Genomic DNA, 19,421 nt, shown 5'->3' with positions numbered 1-19,421 from the left:
GACCCAAGAGATCCATTAAGATTACTAATCACTTTACGTGCACCTCCGCCAATGTCATTTACTACCTGACTTGCACTTATTGCAAAAAGTTATACATTGGTGAAACAGGAAGACGGATAGGTGACCGATTTCGAGAACACCTTCGCGACATAGAAAGAAATGACAAGGACGCATCCAAACCAGTCGCTTGACACTTTAATCTCCTTAATCATTCTAAACAGCATATGACAGCTTGCGGCCTTTCCCTACATCCAGGCAGTTAGGAAAGCCACAAAACTTTAGAACAAAAATTTATTTTCCAAATCGCACTCTTAATCCTTACGGTATCAACGAGCGCCTTTTATTTAACTAATTTGTTCTTGTCTTCTCATCACCATATTCCCACCAATAGAGTAGCTCCATTTTCTGCATATAAACCCACACACAACCCACAATTCCTCCAATCGCTCTGACGAAGGGCTAACGCTCGAAACGACAGCCTTTAAACTCTTTACGGTGGCGAATTTACGTTTTCAACTCAGTTCATAACACTTAATTACTCAATTTGAACTTGTTTGATTCATAAATATTTTCCTTCGTTCCATGTATTGTATTATGAATATATGACCTTATTTGACTCGATTTCTTTTCGAGAAGCTCACAATATGAATCTCTTTTTTTCTTATTTCGTTGACCTTTGATGTAAATCTTTAGTACTGTAGAACATAGAAAAAGACTGATTTCACTCAGCAGTGGTTGTTCATCTAACGAGCTTTCATGGCGTATCGATAGATAGTGTAGATAGTGTTTAACCCACACAATTAAAACATCTGTATTTTCATCTCAATGGGCTTCTGGCAAATATGGCAGATACTAAGCTGCTTTGCACAAAACTGACATGTGCCGTGGCCACAGAGGAAAATGACGTCCTTCTTTCTTTCCACGCAAATACAACACACAACGAATTCCTCCAATTTCCGAAACTTTGCTTCAAGTTGCTGATATCGCGAGAGCAAGGACTTGTTGTTTATTCCAATGATTGGGTTACCATCTGCGAAGAGAGTAAGAGCGAATGGAATTCAATAATATTTTCAGCCAATTTCTCCCAAGACAAACCAAATAATGATAGCATTACGAAGCTGACAAAGAATCTTCTTTCCTTTCCTTTCCTTCCTTTGAAACTCTTTACGGAGGTCAATTTACGTTATCAACTCAGTTGGTATTACTAAATTACCTCGTCTCTTCTCTGTTAGGAGTAGATATTAAAATTTCAAGCTTCCGGCGATTCCCGTCACCATCAGGAAGATATGCCGTGAATCGATGTTATGAATCGTCGAAAGCTTGAAATTTTAGTTCTAGCTACATCGGTTTCACCTCGCCAGCGAAGGATAACATCCAAAGACTAGAAAACTTAAAATTTGTGCGAGTTACCTCTCGTTCTTTTACCAGTAATAGGCGTTTTACAATCCAAACATCTCTTTAATCGGGCTGCACATTCTGCAAACGGATTATTACGTTAATAAGTGATACCATCAAGATGTTTTTTTCAAACTGTGTTAATCTTCTCCACACTTAATCATGGTCGTTCCTCCTTGAATCCTTTTTACCTTTTCGCGATTGTCTTCTCAAGGAAACAGGTATTTCAAAGTCGCTTTCTTTTTCAAGGCAATTTTCTTTAAAGGAAGCTTGAATTATTTCAAACTTAGAGACAAGGCCCATTTAAAATTTGAGTGGTTAAAACAGAACAAAAACAACAAGTAACACAAAAAGCATAGCTACCTGTGCATACAACAGTGTGGCCACAGGGTTTGAATGCAACAACAGCCTCAGCCTCCTCACATATGTTACACAGCACTTTAAGATCATCAGATGTCGATGGATTTTTTTCTTCATTTTCTGTCTCCTGATCCATATTAACATCGTCGTCTGTTGATTGTGTCTGCGATTGTGGGCCCTCGCTGTCGTCCATATCTGTGTCGGTGTTATTATCTGCCATTTCAGCAGGTTGAACGACACTGTTGTTTGAGATGTCTGAGGCCCAGGTTTCCACTGCAACTTTATTAGTCACTTCCAACACCACATTCTCCTTGTAAACAAAAAATAAAATAAACTCAACTGCTTTGATAAACCATAGATTTAAGATAGTTTAAACAAAAAAGAGAGACCTAATGAGGCATTTTAGTCCAGTAACGAGTCTTTTTTTTATCCAGAACAGACAAGCAACTTCGAAAGAGAATTTTGAATGCGTAACGCCACTTAACTGGCCACCGAATCAAAATGAATGCAACAAAGATGATCGGAAACCCCCAACAACCGTTCCGTCTAAAATAGAAGGCTTTTCTGTAATATTTTGACACTATTATGTACAATATCCGAGAAAACCATCGTCATAATTACTACAGATGAAAAACGTGAACAGAAGGTTTAAAAGCAATAAAAGATTGAGGGCGTCAGATTTCTTATGTTGCTTCTGAGGATAATCCCCGTTGTAACTTTTCTTTTCTGATATAAAATGGTACCATAAAAGTGCTTTTAAAACTTCGCATGAACTTTTTACCAGACAAAATGTGTCTTCCTCCATTATATTTCTCACCAGGGCTGTTTCCTGCGATACACTTTCAGTTGTTTCGCCTTCTTGAACGTCTTCACTCTCCTTCTCGTCTGACATCTCCTCTGATACTGATTCTTGTTGATCTCCACTGCATAAGGCACTTATTAAGCGCCGTAAAAACGTATCTTCTACCTCATCAGTGCTACTCGTACTATCTGGTTGATTTTTATCATCTTTTTCAGTTTCGTCTATCGGTGTTGCCGCACTTGCTGAAGATGAAGCATCCTCTGACTCAGGTTCTGTTTGCGACTCGCTCGACGACCCAAAACTTGGAACTTTCTTATTGTCTGTGGTCCTAAAGTTGTTAAACAAAGTGTAATTTTTAGTTAAATATCATATATCTAAAAGTAATTTCCACTTTGCAACAGTCTTCATTCATTTGAAATCCTTTGGACTAAATTCAGGCAAGACATATGGAGGCTATGCGGAGAATGTTCTTAGTCGTGATCAGGATACAAATTTCATCAGAATGACAGTGTTTTGGACGCGAGGTATATAAATATTAAAAAAAAATACACAAAAGCTTTTAAATACCGTCCACAGGCTGCAATCTTCCGAATGAGTTGCTCAACTTCCGATCCTCGACATCTGGTCAGCGGTGTTTCCCCTGAGCCATTGACTTTCCATACGTCAGCTCCATAGTTCAACAAGCAGCGTGATACAGCAACGAAGGACGCACTGCTCTTTCGTATTCCAGGTAGTAACTCCGGACCATACTAAAATAAAACAACACCATTCTGTGTAGAAGGCCAAAGACACTAACAAAGAACCAACTGATCACCTTTCCCTTTACATCAATTGTACTTATTGCAAGCAGCATGAGAACCCTTTTTAGGTCGGTGCACTACATAGCAAAATTAACTGGGCGGACGATTCTCAAAGGGTGTGGTTGATGGAATAAATGATTTGTCTATCTGCGTTCCTTGCTTAGTCGTTTTCACGAAGTTAGAAAGCAACATCGCTTGAAGAAAGAAAATAACAGTAACCTTACTTCACAATTATGTTATTGTCTAAACCGATGTGAATAACACATGAGCTTACTTTGGATTTGCTTTTAAACGTCTTGGTAAAAGCAACGACACAGGCATAACCATCCATGTTATGATTATTTTACATTACCAATCCTATCACGCTAAAGGGGAGAAAAAGAGAGATAAAATATACAATGTCACCTTCGACAGCTGGTTGGCCTGTTCCAGGCGTTCAGTTGGCAAAACAATGGCTAAAGACTTCAAAGTAGCGGAAGAGTGAAACAGCTAAGGTATACGTGACCTGACTCCTCCGCGACTACAGCACCGTTTACTATCGAGCTTTGATCTACTGACTGAACGCTAGAACAGGCTCACAGCACGGTATTTTGTAAAGCTACTTATTTACCATTGCTCTCGGATTACTCTGTAGTTCGTGTTCCCTCATTAAACTGATATGAAGTGCCGTATCTCCGTCATTATCCATCGAGTTCACATTAGCTCCAAAGTCCAACAACAGTTCTACCATGACTGAGTGCCCTGCATTGGCGGCTAAATGAAGTGCCGAATGATTTTCAGCGCTTGGAGCATCTACCTCACACCCCGGCTGTTAAATAAAAATATCCTCTCATTATCGAAATATGTTTATCAATAAGAATTCAAATTCATGATTTAAAAGGTTTTGTAAACTTTTGTTAAAGTTCTGGATAACAAGGATACGCAGTGGCCTGAAGGTTAGCGGTCTGGACTCCAGACCCGGGTTGTTTACCACTGAGATCTGCCTGGGTCACTGTGTTGTGTTCTAAAGCAGGTAACTGAATTTAGCCCCTTCTTCTGGCCAGGAGAGAACATCCTGACGGAATTTCATTTACTATATATATGATATACTAGTAGCATCTCAAACGGAAAAGATTTTTTTAGCAATGTGCGGAAAACAACACAGGACGAAATCACATGTTTCCGTATTTCTGAAACGTGGCGGAAACATGCAACTCCATGTTTCCGTTATGTTTAACATGCACAAAAAGTGGTCCGGTTCGGTTGTATACGCAGCAACGGAAACGCGAGAAAACGTCACGAAACCGGTAACGGAAACACAGGTTATCCGTCGTGTTTCCAGAACGGTTTAACATGTTTCTGCCACGTTTCCGTTTACGGATTCTTGCAATTTCGTCCTGTGCAAGGATATCAGTTTGGTGTCATGGACCACTTTGCCAGTGCAAAGCCTACACTTCTAGCAAGAGCCTTAGCAATCTAGCCTTTTAGCAATCAATTTTTTGCAGTGAACTGACCGTAAATGAGAGCTTTTACTTTTCTTTCTTTTTTTTTTACAATGGGAGAATAGCCGTAAAAGTAGTGTTGAATATCCCAACCAACCACAAACAGAAAGTCGTATTCCGTTCCGAGATTGAACACATACGACACTCTTTCAATTCTGTTAGAGCAGTTTAACTACACAGGGAGTCAGGGAGAACTTTTTTTTTTGTATAGAGTACCTTCTTTAAAAGGATCTTAGCTATCTCACGATGATCTTTATTTGCTGCAATATGAAGGGTCGTAAACCCATCATCTTTGACAACATTCAAGGAATTCCCGGTTTTGGCAAAAATTCTTTCCACGCCGCTGTAAATAGATGACAAAAAAGATTTAAGAAAAACTGGATGTCAGAGCGGTTAAACTAAGTAACAGCATAATAACTACTTCATGACTGAGATTTAGTCTGGTTTCCTGCTGATCACTCATCACCCCAACTGTCCAAATTACATGAAAACCAGGCCAAGTAATGACCAACGACCTTAACGATCAGGAAGACCATAAAGTTCACGTTAGACCTTAGTGTGCGTATAAGCTTAGATTTTCTATTATGGCAAGTATGACCCAGACGTCTCGAAAACTGCGATGATCTGTTGTAAACTATGCCCTGGGTCTGGGTACACCTGAATCAGTTGGCTATCTTACCCTTACTCTGATTAAGACGTCAAACTGAGTAGCGATGTAATTATTTTGGGCATAGTTACCGTTTATTTCCTTTTAAAACAGCAAGGTGAAGATAGTTGAAACCTTTTCCGTTACAAAGAGTGTAACAAATTCTTGGACAGTCTAACAGCATATCCACCATGTTGTGGTGTTCTAAAAGGATGGCATCATGGAGAGGGGTATCACCAGCTTCGTCCTGAAAATGGTCAAGCGTAATGTTTGGAGTCACATGGTGCCTTTCTACTTTGTTATATCGACTGGTAGCTTGGGTAGCAGTGTATTTGAGCACGAAAATGGTTGGATGAAAACATCAAGAATGGGTGCGTCAAATAGTCCAGTGCAATAGCCAAAACAGTTGAGTCTTAGGACCTCCCGACGTCAGTCATAGACTTTTCGTGTACGTTTAAAATAAACAAAGGGGATTGCAGTTTTAAACTTTACAACAAAATGCGTCTGAATAAAAATATGTGCAATGTTTGCTTGGTTAATCGGAAAGTCGAGAAGGCATCGGGACTTTGTATTCCAAGGAGAACTGATATCTTCAAAGGACCCAACGAACCTGAAGATTGACGTCACACTCAGGGCACTGTGTCAGGATCTGTACTGCCGTTTCGTTTTTCTTTTGCACAGCCCAATGTAAGGGTGTGTTCTTATTACTTCCATGTTGAACATTTGGGTCAAAACCTCTCTCCAGTAACAGCTTTAAGGCTTCACCGGTTTCGTCTCTGAATGATCATAAGGATATAAATGCAATAAAACATCGCGCATTTTTGCATTTTATAGTTTAACTTAAGAGGTTAATTATTCTGCTTTCACGTTAATGTCGTAAAGGAAAAAAGATATCAGCAATAGCATGCAGATGGTTTGCGTTGGGTCCTGCGAGTGTTGTAAAACCAAATGTTAAGCAGTCAGAACCAGTCAGAACATACAAAAATATCTTGGCGGATGAATGCAAATGCAGAACAATCACATGCTGTCGAATTTAAGCACAGCAATAGTTACTTCGTTTTTAGTGGTTTTCGTTTTTTTTGTTTTTCTATTTAATTGGCTGAGAGGATGGCTAGAGAGTTCGAAAGTAATCGTTTGGCGGAGGAAGGCAAAAATAAAGTGATCTCGGAGTCGAATTATAAGTTTGACCACCTAACTTAAAATTCCTTTTTTTATGTCAACTTACTGGTAAGTAGAGACATGCATGGCTGTGTATCCCTGATCATCCTGTATTTTGATTAATAAAAGTATATGAATAGGGAAGTCCCACTTCTGAAACACTTAAAATAAATAGAATACAAGCATGTCAAAATAATAACCTAAGCTTGTCGCTCATGAGTCTCTTTGTTATGCTCCTCGTGCAGCACTAACAATAACAATAATTTGAACGGGACAAAAAATAACAGTAATAATAAAAAAAATTATAAAAAAATTATAACCCACCAGTACATACATATCAGCTCCTCTCTCAAGCAGTTCTCTAATGATGTCACAATGTCCCTGGTGACATGCCACATGAAGAGCTGTGTGACCACCCACTAGGTCATCAATCTGTGCAGAACGAACGATCACGTCAAATTTTCTAAAACGCCACCAAATTAAATTCAAATTTGATTCTAGAAGTTTTTAAAAGTAACCTTCACTTTATCACTTCTAAAACCTAAGTTGTACAGTTCTCTTCTTATGCTCACATTTCTCATATTGCCTTGATTAAAGAAACCTTTTTAGACTTGTAAATATTATCTGCAAAAGTAAAAGGAATGTAGGAAAAAAAGTACCCGTTCTGGGTTAGCATCCAAGATTTCCTTGAGTCTCAGGAGGTTGTTGCTTTGTGCAGCATTCACAAGGCCGCGGTCCTCCTGTTCATGAGCTTGGCGTTGGAAGTCTCTAAGGAGACTGAAAAACCCTGAAGGAAAAAAGTCGACAGCAATGGTGAGGAGACAAATTTCCGGAATAATAATTATCACTTGTGCTGTCGAGGAATTTTTCTTCTCATTTCTCAGGGCAGTTTTCAATTGAGTGACATAGATGATGTTAAATTACTCATCTCGCTTTGTGAGTGGTCGAGAAAACTTGAGCCATCCTCTCAGCAAATCGGTTATCATGCGCTTCAGAGGTTTTACTCTTTTTGACTTAGATTGCTCATCTTTACTGAGGCTTTCGATACTTTTGTGCTATAACTTTGTACCTAAAGGATCTTCGCTGCCCATGTCACCAGACGCAGTTGACTGCTGGGGGTCTGGGTCAGTTACAGAAGTCACAGCAGCCGGGCTCAACATCCATGTGGTACCTTCTACTGACACTAATATGCCACCATCACTATCAACTTCCAATACCTTTCCAGTACGACCAAGGATCTACAAATGGAATAAAGTAGCATATTATTTTTCTTAAACCTGCTTAGTTTTTCAATAGTTTCTGGAGGTACATGTATAATTGGCTCCAGAGTTGAGGCGTTTATCGTTTACTCTTCTAGCTTCTTTTAGTTTACATTCTTTATATTCTTTTAGTTTTCAGCTTCCGCACATGCCCACAGGAGTTTGCGTTTACTTCCAAGTGAAAGCCTACAATGTTAACCAAACTAAAAACCATAAAATATATAAATATTTAAACTAATCTAAAAAAATTAGACTTACTGATATCATAGACTCATCCCATCCTGCATGTTCTTTTTGAAGTTCTTTCACTAAGTGCTCATCACTTTTAACTACGACTTCATCGCCTTTCTTAAATTTTTGTATCTGGGTAAAGGAAATATATATAAATATATATACTAAAACCAATGAAAAACGAAAGTCTTCTTTCAACTTTTACTTTGCTTTTGCGCTACGCGTTTCACCGCTGTTGCGGCTCTTCAGGCATAGCAAAGTGTGTTTAATATAGGTAATTTAGTGTTAACAACTGAGTTGAAAACGTACATTAGCCACCGTAAAGGGTAAATAAGCTGACGTTTCGAGCGTTAGCCCTTCGTGCTATACTCTCCCACCGACGCAGCACCACAGTTTCTTTAGAAACTTGCCCCTTTATTCATGTGTTTTATACATATATATGACACTGAAATGTCCATTAGCTAGCTCTTGGATTGTTTCCTGTCCCACTCCATATCCCTGATTCCTGTTGGCCAGTTAATAGAATGAAGATGCTATAAATTATCAGTAATCACATAGCGTCCATTGTGTGCAGTCAGAAATTTAACACATTGTAAGCGTTTTAACTTTGAACAAACCATATAAATTTTGACATAATTAAGTTAAGTAGGATATTTCTTGATCACTCAAGCCACTCCTAATATACCTGATGCCAATGTTTACGTCAACTGAAAAAAAAAACCAATAAGGGCTCTTTCAGAACACAGATATATTTAACTAATTGTAAGTAGGGACTTCTTGACGAGACAAATGGTTGCGTTAGCATTACCTTTGTCAAAGCTGCTGGATTGTAACGCCAACTTCTGTCGCGATACTCTACAACAACATCACCATCGGTTGTGAAATCTTGCACGACTCCAATTTTTCCTATGTACTGTGGATGCAAGTAAACAGTTTCTTCAGTGCGAGTTGTCAACGACATTTCACTAAATTGGCTTAAATGTAAACCCAAGGACCCAAGGACCCAAGAACCCAAGGACACATTGGCACTCCCCCGAAGGGGAGGGCCAATGTGTCCTTATTAGGAATTTAATACTGAGGCTTTCAGGATTTCTGAATCTCAAATCAGGGTTAAACATTAAAACGTTTTTAAGAGTTTTAGAAAGTGTTATGAGTCCGTGAAAACAAGTCCCAAACGAACCCTTTCCATGCCTGCGTTCCATCCCCCATGACCAGCGGATAACTCCTGAAGCTTTACTACCGCAAGCTTCTGAAGGTAGACTTTGTCACCAGTCGTAAACCCACTTTTGGATTTTCTTATCTGCATTGTGATCGGTGGTAAGTGATCTCTGTAATAATATCCTCCAACAGCTGGCGAAGTACACTTGAGGTCAACCTACAGTTAGAATGAAATAGAAGTAAAGACTAGGTATCCAATGTGTGGGATTTTTTTGACTGCAAGAGTTTTTCAAAGTGACCTAGTCTCAAGTTGTGGTTGAATTAAGCTCTAGAGTGCTTGAAATGGCGTAAGGAGATGTTCGAGATGTAAAATAGGGTCAGGAGTGCCAAAGATGAAATCATTCTCAAGATATAGTACTGAGAAAGTCAACAGGAACAACTTTAAACAATTGGATCCTGTTTATAATTAAAATCAATTGATTTCACTACTACCACTACTAATTATTATTAATACTATGAAACCGATGATAGTAGAAGTAATAATGATAATAATAAAAAAATAATAATAATGATAAAGCAATAATTTATTTGCCCATGTCACCTTTCCATTTGTTCCCAATCTATAAATGTCCTCCTTCGGTCCTTTGTTCCAGTTCACTCGCACAGCATCATTATTAGTCTCGTCACTCCAGCTGGTGACCTCAGTAACCTCGCCTTCCATAAGAGGTTGGTTATCTTGTTCCTTCCATTCCCAGTCTGGTCCTCTGGTTACTTTTGCTCCTTTAAACATTCCGCGGGCTTCAAGCTTAGTGGCGCCTTCCCTTTTGCCAACGCAGGTGCTGTAAATTTGCATCAGATGACACAATTAAATACATAATTCATTAATACTCTTTAAGAGAATATCGGTTGATATCCTGTTGTTATCTTCGTCCGGTGAAAAACATAGAATGTACCTTCGAACAACAAAATAAAACTAAAAGTAGTCAATTGCTCACAAAAATGTTGTAAAATTGAGGTAAGAAAATTATTCATAAGAAACATTGTTAAATCACTATTGGAGTCCAGAGGCTGGACCGCTAGAGGAACCGTGACGTCTTGGAGCTCACCCTTTTCCATTTGAAGTCAATTCTCATTAAAAAAAAAAAAGCAACAAAAGAGAAAGAAACCAAACTTAATAGATAATGCAATGTTACAAAATAAGACATATTAAAGTTATATATGATCGGGTTCTGACGGCAAATAACGTTTTGCTTCTTTGCGAGAGATAACGAAGTTAAAGTTGATTTAAGACAATGGAATATTATTTACATCGATGGGTTTACATGGAAGTACAGGCCGCTGACCTGTTCGTTTGGCAACTTACCCTTTGGCGCGGCTCTTGTGGAATCGTTCAAAGCGATGATTGACATCATGGAAATCGTTCATATAACACTTGCTACACAGATCATAGTTGGGACAATCTAAACAGTGCCAGCGCAGTCCAATGATAGGATCTTCTTTACAACCATCGCAGCTCCTAAATAGATGTTTCGCGTCTAATAGAAGAGACGACCAGCATATGAATTAGAGAGATACCTTATGTTAAGGAGTGAACTTGTTTGCCTTGGCATCACAAATGAAGATGAGAGTAATCTTCGCAGTGATGAACACTACTTAAACGGTAGTGAAAATAACGACTGAAAAAATATTTAGGCTTGTGCGCGAATTGAATCCCTGATCTACGGGTTTAAATAGTAATAATAATAATAATAATAATAATAATAATAATAATAATAATAACAATACAACCTTTACATATATATATTTTATATCGTAGTCCACATTGCCTTGGCTGTGCCTGCAATGATGTTTATATATACATTGGTTATTTTACCAATAAAGTTTACCACAATAACAATAATTTATAAAGTTTCTATTGCAAAAATATCAACGTAAAATTTTCATTTGCGCATTACTTTATCGCTATACATCTATATACAAGTTAAAAATACTACATTTAAAACTAAGAATACGATAGACATTTATCAATAATGTAATAAATCAATAATCGAATCTGAAAATTAAAATGAGAAATCCCAACTCTCATGGTAAAAACCGTCTTCTTTAAAAGAGTGAGTCTTTAGTTTCTTTCTAAATTAATGAATGTCATTGGTGTTTCTTATACTCTCTAGTAGGGCATTCCAGAGTCTCAGGGCAGCCACACTAAAAGACCTGTCACCAAGCGTGGCGAGCAACTTTATTGGACAATAATTTAATGTCACACTACTTGCGAATCCAAGACAATTTCTACTCTTCTGTTTAATGGTAATCAGCTCACAAAGATTGTACGGGGCTTGCCCGTGTATTAATTTGAAGGTAATGAGTAAAACTTGAAAATCTATACGGCATTTTTACAAGGAGCCAATGTAATTCTCTAAGTAACGGCATGACACGAGAAAATTTTGCTTCCTGAAAAATTACCCCAACGGTGGTATTTTGAACACGTTGTAATTTATTTAGTTGATAACTGAGAGAGCCTTAAAGCAAGCTGTTACAATAATCAAGGCGGCTGGATATGAATGCATGAATTAGAGTTTCTGTAGATTGCCGTGACAAATATTTACGGATTCTCTTGATAATAAACAAATGATAGAATGTTCTTCAGTATTAATTTTCACTGCCGTTTAAGAAGTGTTCACAACTTCGATGATCACTTTCATCTTCAGTTATTGATCCGTGGTTCATGGATATGATATTCATAGATTCACAGTTGTTTTTGGCATCACATGCAGTTCCGTCCCTAGCACGCAATATCCTTCTCTGACTTTGTTGAACAAAACACGAAGATTTCCTAAAATAATGGAAATGTTCCACTGGTTCTCAAAAACAGCCCCATATGTTTTGACGACTAACGGAAATTGCAAAAGATGTTGGTGGCTACACGAGTTTGTAGGATGAATTCTACTAATGTGTGTAAAGGACAAATCGGCCCGTAGCTTTGTAGAGTTTGCACGGCCCCAGCATATTATGACATTGAGCTGTTTATCGGTCTTCCTCTTAGCTCATATCATAATGTCAATGAATTCTCCACCTCCTTCCTCCTTGTTTCAGAGGGAGGAGGGGGGGGAAGCTTAGGAAGCGTTGATTGACAAACCAAAGAATGCGGATCGATGTTTACTGATCTATGTTACAAAAGGGAGTTTTAGATCCACGTTTGTTTCTGAATACATGTGACCGCAAACTTGAATGTCTAGTAGTCACGCGATCAGACTCCAGCGGTCACGTTCGCCGTTTGCTGTCCAAGTTTGAACTTCGGGCAAGGCAGTTTCAGGTAGTTGGGTTCCCTCGACGCTTTTTTCTTCCTGTTCGAAAGTTCTCACGTATGTTCTATAAATATATGTAAGGAGAAATCTTCCTTTATCACCAATCCGTTTGGGACGCTAGAAAACCAATCTTTTAACCTCATTTTGTGTTCGAAATGAAGGAGTCCATCCTTTGTGTAATTCAAGATGGCGGCTCACATGTTGATTTTTTTTGAGGTGGAAGCAGACGTCGATCTATAAAGCTGAAAGTCGCGAAACTTCTACTTCTAACCACAAACTGCTAACCGTGGTTTGGCGTTTGCGGTGAACACACCAATCGTGGGTCTAAAACTCTAGAAAACCTTTTTTCTAACGGCAATAGTGAGACCGCGCGCATGAGTTGATAATGCTTGAAACTGAGCCGAAAGTATTGTTGTGAACGCATCAAACGTAAAGGGAAACCTTTTTTACATTACTTGTTTTCCTTTCATGGAAGTTTTCGGCCGCCTAAATCAATAACAAGTTGATAGCAACTTAAATTTTTCTGAAAACAAGGAAGACTCGATACCTCAGGGCTAAGGCCTTTCGAGGTCACTTTACGACAAACTACTTTGACTTGTAGTTTCAACAACTTACTCTCTGACTTAATAATAGCTCTGGGTTTGTGGGAAGCTGAACACAGCTTTTTGTGATACAACAGATTCACGCTGTAACATTTTCACCTAGTATGCAGTTGATGTGTGAGAGATCTTATGCAAATAAAAAAACCCGTGGTCTGAGAGTTCGAACTCCATGCATATAAACTTATGTGAAGTAAAAAACAAAACGTCAATCGATAAGTTTGACGACCTTAAATTTTTCGAGGGAAGCATTTGACGAGAAAAATAAAATTTGAAACGAGGATCGCTGTTTAATTTTCAGCTAAGGTTGTCACAAGATTTCAACTCCGGTGAAAAGTCCAATAATTTTTTCCGTGTCAATTGTCAGTCCGCATGATTTCTAAACCTCGTGTTAGTGTGTTAAATTCAATTTCATTGAAATTGTGCCATCATTTGCTTTCCTAACAGAAGTGCTGAGATTGCATTTTATCTTATTTAAGGAATATAATATTCAGCAAGAGTTGTTCGGATGAATCTGGGCAAATATTTTCGTTCAAAGTAAGATAATCAACAAGAAACTAACATCGTCACTCACCGCCATTTGTGAAACTAAAAATTCGAAGATCGTGTTTCTTTTCGATTCCAGCCCTGTAGTTGTGCTTCCCTCCACAATCCCACTGTACGTAAACAAGCTGTTCTGTCGCAGGCGACTTCTTGTCTCTTCCGACTTGAACTACTGTACCTACAAAACCTTCTCCGCCATCTTGGTTTCCCCATTCCCAATCTTGACCACGAACAACTCGGGTGCCTAGAAGATTTATTGTCATAGTTATACCAGGATTTTCCTTATCACGTTTATACTGACAAGATCTGATGGAAGCTTCTCTAGATCTCGTCTTTTCCTAGATAACGGAGAAGCAAATATCTTGCATAAGAAATATTTCTGTTTGGCGAGCCAGTCGTCGGATGGCTTCGATTCAGTACCCTTCTGCCGGTTTAACACAATGCTAACAAGTTCCTTTCTCGATTCTAAAATTAATCAAGATGTATCAGTGAGAACAGTTGCCGATTGGGGCTGTAAAGAAACTGCTGCGTTGGCGATAAAATGCTAATAGAAGCTATATATTTTTCCTAGAATGCTAAATTCATGACCGCATCAACTGTCGGGGATTCCCCTACGCATCATTCAGGACACGTCATTGGTTAACTAAATGTTGCGTTACCTCACGTTTCTTGTTATGCTAATTTTAGAGAATCCGAAAAAGGATTAGGAACGGACATGTTGAAACAGATAGAGATTGATAAATACAATCTGTGTGGATGACGATATTTATTTAAAAAGTATTGCGTGGATGTTGGATATGGTAAAAAACATTATTTTACCTCCGGCACCGCTCTGCGACGAATTCAACGAAGAAACCTACAGATTTCGGATAGCCGTTTGCTTTACAGTTCCTATAATTATAAACCAATAATAGAAAAGCAAATCATCGAAGACGAATAAAAGAGGAAAATAAAAGAGATCTGTCATAAAGTCCTGAAAACTGGTCGATACATTAGATTGCGGTCCACCATTCATTCCGTACCTGCTAAACCTGCTCTAAATGTATTTTTCTTAACTAGAAGATAAGTTTGCATTGTATTTGTTGTCCTTTGCTCAAAGACCAATAGGGATCCATCAAAGAACGTCGAAGTTTCAAAACCAAGGGTATGTCGTCATTAACGAATCCTCATTTTTAGTCAATACCACGGTCCCAAACTTGAACTTTACGGCCGTTACATTGACAACTGCATTGGCACTACCTCCTCTACCAGAGAGGAGGTCACATAATTTATAACCGCCGTCAATTCCTTTCACCCGGCTCTTAAATATAACTGGGAAATTTCCGACACTTCTTTGGCTTTTCTAGACATCAAAATTGCAATTGAATGCAGCGGTGTATGCACTAGTGTTTACTACAAACCTACAGATTCACACAGTTACTTGTTGTATTCATCTTCGAATCCATCACACGTCAAGAATTCCATACCTTTTACCTTTTTCACAGTTTCTCAGACTTCGTCGTTTATGTAGTGACGACTCTGATTTTTCCGAAAAATCATAGGCAGTTATCGTTATCATCATCATAAAATTTATTAATGTGTCTTGAATATCTAGCTGATGGGGTTAAAAACCCCTCTACTAATAAGGGACACTTAATATAGTTAATAACCTACTAACTATTTTCTAATGAACTTCTAAAAAAAAAGCCTAACAATTTAATTAACAATGCAATATAGTTGAAATTGTGTTACAATACAATATAGTTAAAACAACACACGTGAAAAAATGTCGTATTTTTTCACGTGTCTTGATATAGCCAATCAGCTGCTAACGCGTCACTCGCCTTTGGCGCCTCTCAGTCAGGTTGATGAATGAACGGCAAAGTCTTCACGATTCTCAATACAAGTTGTTTGTCGGAGCTTTCTCGAATTATGGCGGCTAAAACACTAAAAAATCCGAATCGCTGACAGACAGTGAGGTTCAAACTTTCCTAAAAGGCGAAGAAAACCAATATACTAAAAGAAAAACCGAAAATTGCGTATTCAGTGGCTTTGGTGTTAGCATTTCTCACGGCTGAGATGAAAATCGACAACTGGAAGATTTGCCACTAGCCGATTTTGGCCGTTTATGTGAAAGACTTCTTCCGTCGGTAAGGACAAAGTCAATAAATGAGAATTTTGTAAATTGAAAATTACGACCATTGTTGTTTTTGTAATCATAATTTAGCGCTTTTTTCCATCTTAAGAGTCAGCGCCAACGCATTCTACGATTGTTATTTGAGGATTGTCGATTCATTTATTTTCATTCATTAATGAAGTCGGCTTTTCTCCCCTGTAAAGGGCTATTGTGTTTATATGATAAACAAAATAATACATGGTTAATTGTAGCTATGGAATTTCTCTTCTCGTGTTCGACTCGACATCTCACTCGTGAGCTATCGAGTTAAACACTCGAAGAGAAACTCCATATCTACGCGCGCCCATGTATTATTCTCTAATTAACTATCAAATAATGGGATAAATTATTAACAATAAAAAAGAATAAGAATTACAAAGGATGCAATTGGAACAATTGTCATCTTTTACCATTACGCTCAAATGAAATTTACGGATACGATATTTGGAAACCAAATAATAATGGGAGGGTTCTAATTTCGCTCGGTAGCCTATTCCATAACTCTAGTCCTAGGTAGTTGAGCGAATGTTAACCACATTTCTTGGTCCTAAATCTGGGGATAGCAAACTCCGCCACCCTTAAATTGTAGGGTGAACAATGCGTGTGAAATAGCTCGCATATTATGCTGGGGCATAGTTTGTGTTTCACCTTATACATAAGGATAGCAATATATTGCAGTCTTCTGTTCTGAAGCGTCGTTAGATCACTTTAGTCCAGTAATGCTTGGTAGCTTGACTGCTTATCTAGGAAAACTGCGTGTAGTGCTGTTTCTTGAATCCGTTCGAGCTTTCTTTTATCATTGGCACGACAGAATTCTAAGTCAGGTAGCAATAGGTTAAGAAAGGCGATATGGCTGATTTCTACAGAGTTAATTTAGCATCGGTAGGGATAAGTTTTTTAAGCCTCAACATTACACCTACCTTTTGACTCTTTTTCTTACATATTTCATTGATGTGAGTGTTAAAATTCAACTGCTCATCTATGGTAACTCCTAACAACTTAAGACATTCAGAAGATTCAATGATGTTTCCTTGTAAATGTAATGGAATGTTACTTTCTGTCCTGTTATGCTTGAAAGTCATAGTTTGAAATTTACTCAGATTTCCTTTTAACAAATCGCCAGCATAAAATTCGGAGGCCCTTTTGGCATTCCTCATAAGGTTGATGAAAGCCATTTTCGGGTCCCCCGCTGTCTCATACAACTGATGGCGTATATCCGCTTATATGGAGAGATGCGAAGTAGTTACTAATAAGACTTATCAGTGTTTTTTCACAACTGTGGCGTTTACGGTATGCCGTGATTCAGGGGTCCAAACGGCTGTCAAATTGCTTTGAAATCTGGTCACTAAGTAACTGCTCAAACACAATACTAACCACATATTATATCATATTGGTCGATATGATCTTGCTGTCAGCTTTTAAGTTGATATCAGTTCCCATAACCCCCTTCCTAGATCCAAGAAACGGTTAAAAAGTTTCGGAAAAATTTCTTGGGTTTTCTTTAGGGTCAGAAGACTTTCTCTTCCAGTATTGCCGTAAAGCAATTCTTCTTTGTCTGACTGCCCCATTGCCACATTTCACTTTCATTTAAATACTTCTTAAAGGCTCTTCTCTTTTCTCGGATAGCATTTTTCCATGCAGTGTTGATATAGGGTGTATCTTTATCCCTCAGTCGCTTCTTTTTCTGAGGGAAGCCTTCATCAACGATGTCTTGCATAATTTTATCCCAATAGTACACCTTGTCCTCTAGTCCTCCAGCAATGTGCCAGATTTTTGATAAACGTAGCTATTTTGTTTCTGCCGTTCAAGCAGGCCACCACCGTGCCCAAAAAATTGATCGACAATTAGAATTACAAACGGCTGAGAAGGAAAACACTGATCGCATTCCATTCACTCTCACATTTCACCCCACAATAAATTATTCAATTTGAACTCGTTTGATTCATAAATATCTTCCTTCGTTCCCTGAAAAACTTTAAATATTGTGGAGCATGAAAATATGGCCTGATTTGACTCGATTTCTTTTCGAGAAGCTCACAATATGAATTGCTTTTATTCTTATTTCATTGACCTTTCATGTAAATCTTAAATACTGTAGAACATGGATTAAGACTGGTTTCACTCAGTAGGGGTTGTTTATCGAACAGGCTTTCATGGCGTATCAGCAGATAGTGTAGATTGTTTAAAAAAAAAAAAGCCGCCAGGGTACCACGCACAACTAAAATATTTGTATTTTCATCTCAATGGGCTTTTTGCAAATATGGCAGACACTAAGCTGCTTTGCACAAAACTGACATGCGCCGTGACCACAGCGGAAAATGACGTCCTTCTTCCTTTCCACGCAAATACAACACACAACGGATTCCTCCAATTTCCGAAACTTTACTTCAAGTTGCTGATATTGCGAGACCAAGGACTTGTTGTTAATTCCAATGATTGGGTTACCATCTGCGAAGAGATTTGGAGCGAACTGAATTCAATAATATTTTCAGCCAATTTCTCCCAAGGCAAACCAAATTATGGTATTATTTCGAAGGTGACAAAGAACCTTTTTTTTCTTGCTCTTAAAATCTGCATATTTGCAGAAGCTCAGAATAATCCAAATAAAATGAAAATGAAATTCAACAAGACATGAAAACTGGTTAAGAATAAAAAACCCAAGATTTCCCGACATATCATTTGAGGGCCCAGCTGAAAACGGCCTTGGCGAGTTTGGTTCCCTCATGAAATATTATTACTATTGCTATTATAATAATTATTTTCATCATTATTATTGTTATTATTATTATCATCATCAGTATTATCAGCATCATCAACAGCATCTTTTTAGCAATGATAGCTTGCGGACAATTCAGAGGAAAAGTGAAAGGAAGAGCAAGCTTGGTTATGGATATGAAGGTGCAATAGTAAGGTTCAAGTTAGGCCAGTCTCTTCTCTAAAGGGGGTAAGTTTCCAAAGAAGCTGTGGTGCTGTATTAGTCGTTAGTCCTTCGTCAGAGCGAAGGGCTAAACGCTCGCAACGTCAGCTTTGAAACTCTTTACGGTGGGCAATTTACGTTATCAACTCAGTTATAATACTAAATTACCCGTCTCCTCTTGGTTGGAGTAGATATTAAAATTTCAAGCTTTCGCCGATCCATGTCATCATCAAGATGATATGCCATGGATCGATATTATGAATCGTCGAAAGCTTGAAATTTTAGTTTGAGCTACATCAGCCACACCTCGGCAGCAAAGGGCAACATCCAAAGAAAAACCCTAAGCAAGTTACCTCTCGTTCCTTTACCAGAAATAGGCGTTTTACATTCCAAACATCTCTTTAATCGGGCTGCACATTCTGCAAATAGATTATTACGTTAACCGGTACCAAGATCAAGATGGCTTTTTCAAACTGTGTTATCTTCTCCACACTTAATCGTGGTCGTTCCTCTTAGAATCCTTCTTACCTTTTCGCGATTGTCTTCTCTAGGAAACAGGTATTTCAAAGTTGCTTTCTTTTTCGAGACAATTTTCTATGAACGACGCTTGAATTA

The 19,421-nt window shown here is 38.3% G+C and overlaps 3 protein-coding genes across 4 annotated transcripts in view; all 3 read right to left on the bottom strand.

Annotated features, from left to right (window-relative positions):
- LOC131790928 (E3 ubiquitin-protein ligase MIB2-like) overlaps window positions 1-14,265 on the bottom strand; it is a 35,702-nt gene extending 21,437 nt beyond the window's left edge. Inside the window, exons 1-9 of one of the 2 annotated variants that reach the window (XM_066167003.1) lie at window positions 13,766-14,265; window positions 10,654-10,825; window positions 9,892-10,129; window positions 9,313-9,507; window positions 8,941-9,045; window positions 8,160-8,264; window positions 7,712-7,880; window positions 7,302-7,429; window positions 6,967-7,074 (exon numbers count right to left, since the gene is read on the bottom strand). In XM_066167003.1, the coding sequence (XP_066023100.1) occupies window positions 6,967-7,074; window positions 7,302-7,429; window positions 7,712-7,880; window positions 8,160-8,264; window positions 8,941-9,045; window positions 9,313-9,507; window positions 9,892-10,129; window positions 10,654-10,825; window positions 13,766-13,997 (1,452 nt within the window). In that variant the 5' untranslated portion in view covers window positions 13,998-14,265. The remainder of the gene's footprint in view (window positions 1-6,966; window positions 7,075-7,301; window positions 7,430-7,711; window positions 7,881-8,159; window positions 8,265-8,940; window positions 9,046-9,312; window positions 9,508-9,891; window positions 10,130-10,653; window positions 10,826-13,765) is intronic. The other variant, XM_066167002.1, reaches the window with a different exon arrangement.
- LOC136280973 (baculoviral IAP repeat-containing protein 2-like) lies at window positions 178-4,103 on the bottom strand. The gene is made up of 7 exons (XM_066167004.1): window positions 3,968-4,103; window positions 3,632-3,722; window positions 3,125-3,306; window positions 2,537-2,885; window positions 1,759-2,065; window positions 1,411-1,476; window positions 178-1,030 (listed from the first exon to the last, which is right to left on the bottom strand). Exons 2-7 carry the CDS (start codon window positions 3,686-3,688, stop codon window positions 801-803), a joined length of 1,191 nt encoding a protein of 396 aa, XP_066023101.1. The 5' UTR covers window positions 3,689-3,722; window positions 3,968-4,103; the 3' UTR covers window positions 178-800.
- A 973-nt stretch (window positions 14,266-15,238) lies between the features above and the next one.
- The window catches only part of LOC131790936 (uncharacterized), a 44,482-nt gene continuing 40,299 nt past the window's right edge, over window positions 15,239-19,421 (bottom strand). Inside the window, exons 36-37 of the mRNA XM_066166998.1 lie at window positions 19,160-19,225; window positions 15,239-18,337 (exon numbers count right to left, since the gene is read on the bottom strand). Of these exons, the coding sequence (XP_066023095.1) occupies window positions 18,108-18,337; window positions 19,160-19,225 (296 nt within the window). The 3' untranslated portion in view covers window positions 15,239-18,107. The remainder of the gene's footprint in view (window positions 18,338-19,159; window positions 19,226-19,421) is intronic.

This window comes from Pocillopora verrucosa, chromosome 5 (genome assembly GCF_036669915.1).
Source record: "Pocillopora verrucosa isolate sample1 chromosome 5, ASM3666991v2, whole genome shotgun sequence".
In the NCBI taxonomy this organism is placed as follows: domain Eukaryota; kingdom Metazoa; phylum Cnidaria; class Anthozoa; order Scleractinia; family Pocilloporidae; genus Pocillopora; species Pocillopora verrucosa.
Note: the sequence above shows the minus strand (reverse complement) of the source record. Positions and strands in the feature narration are given on the sequence as shown.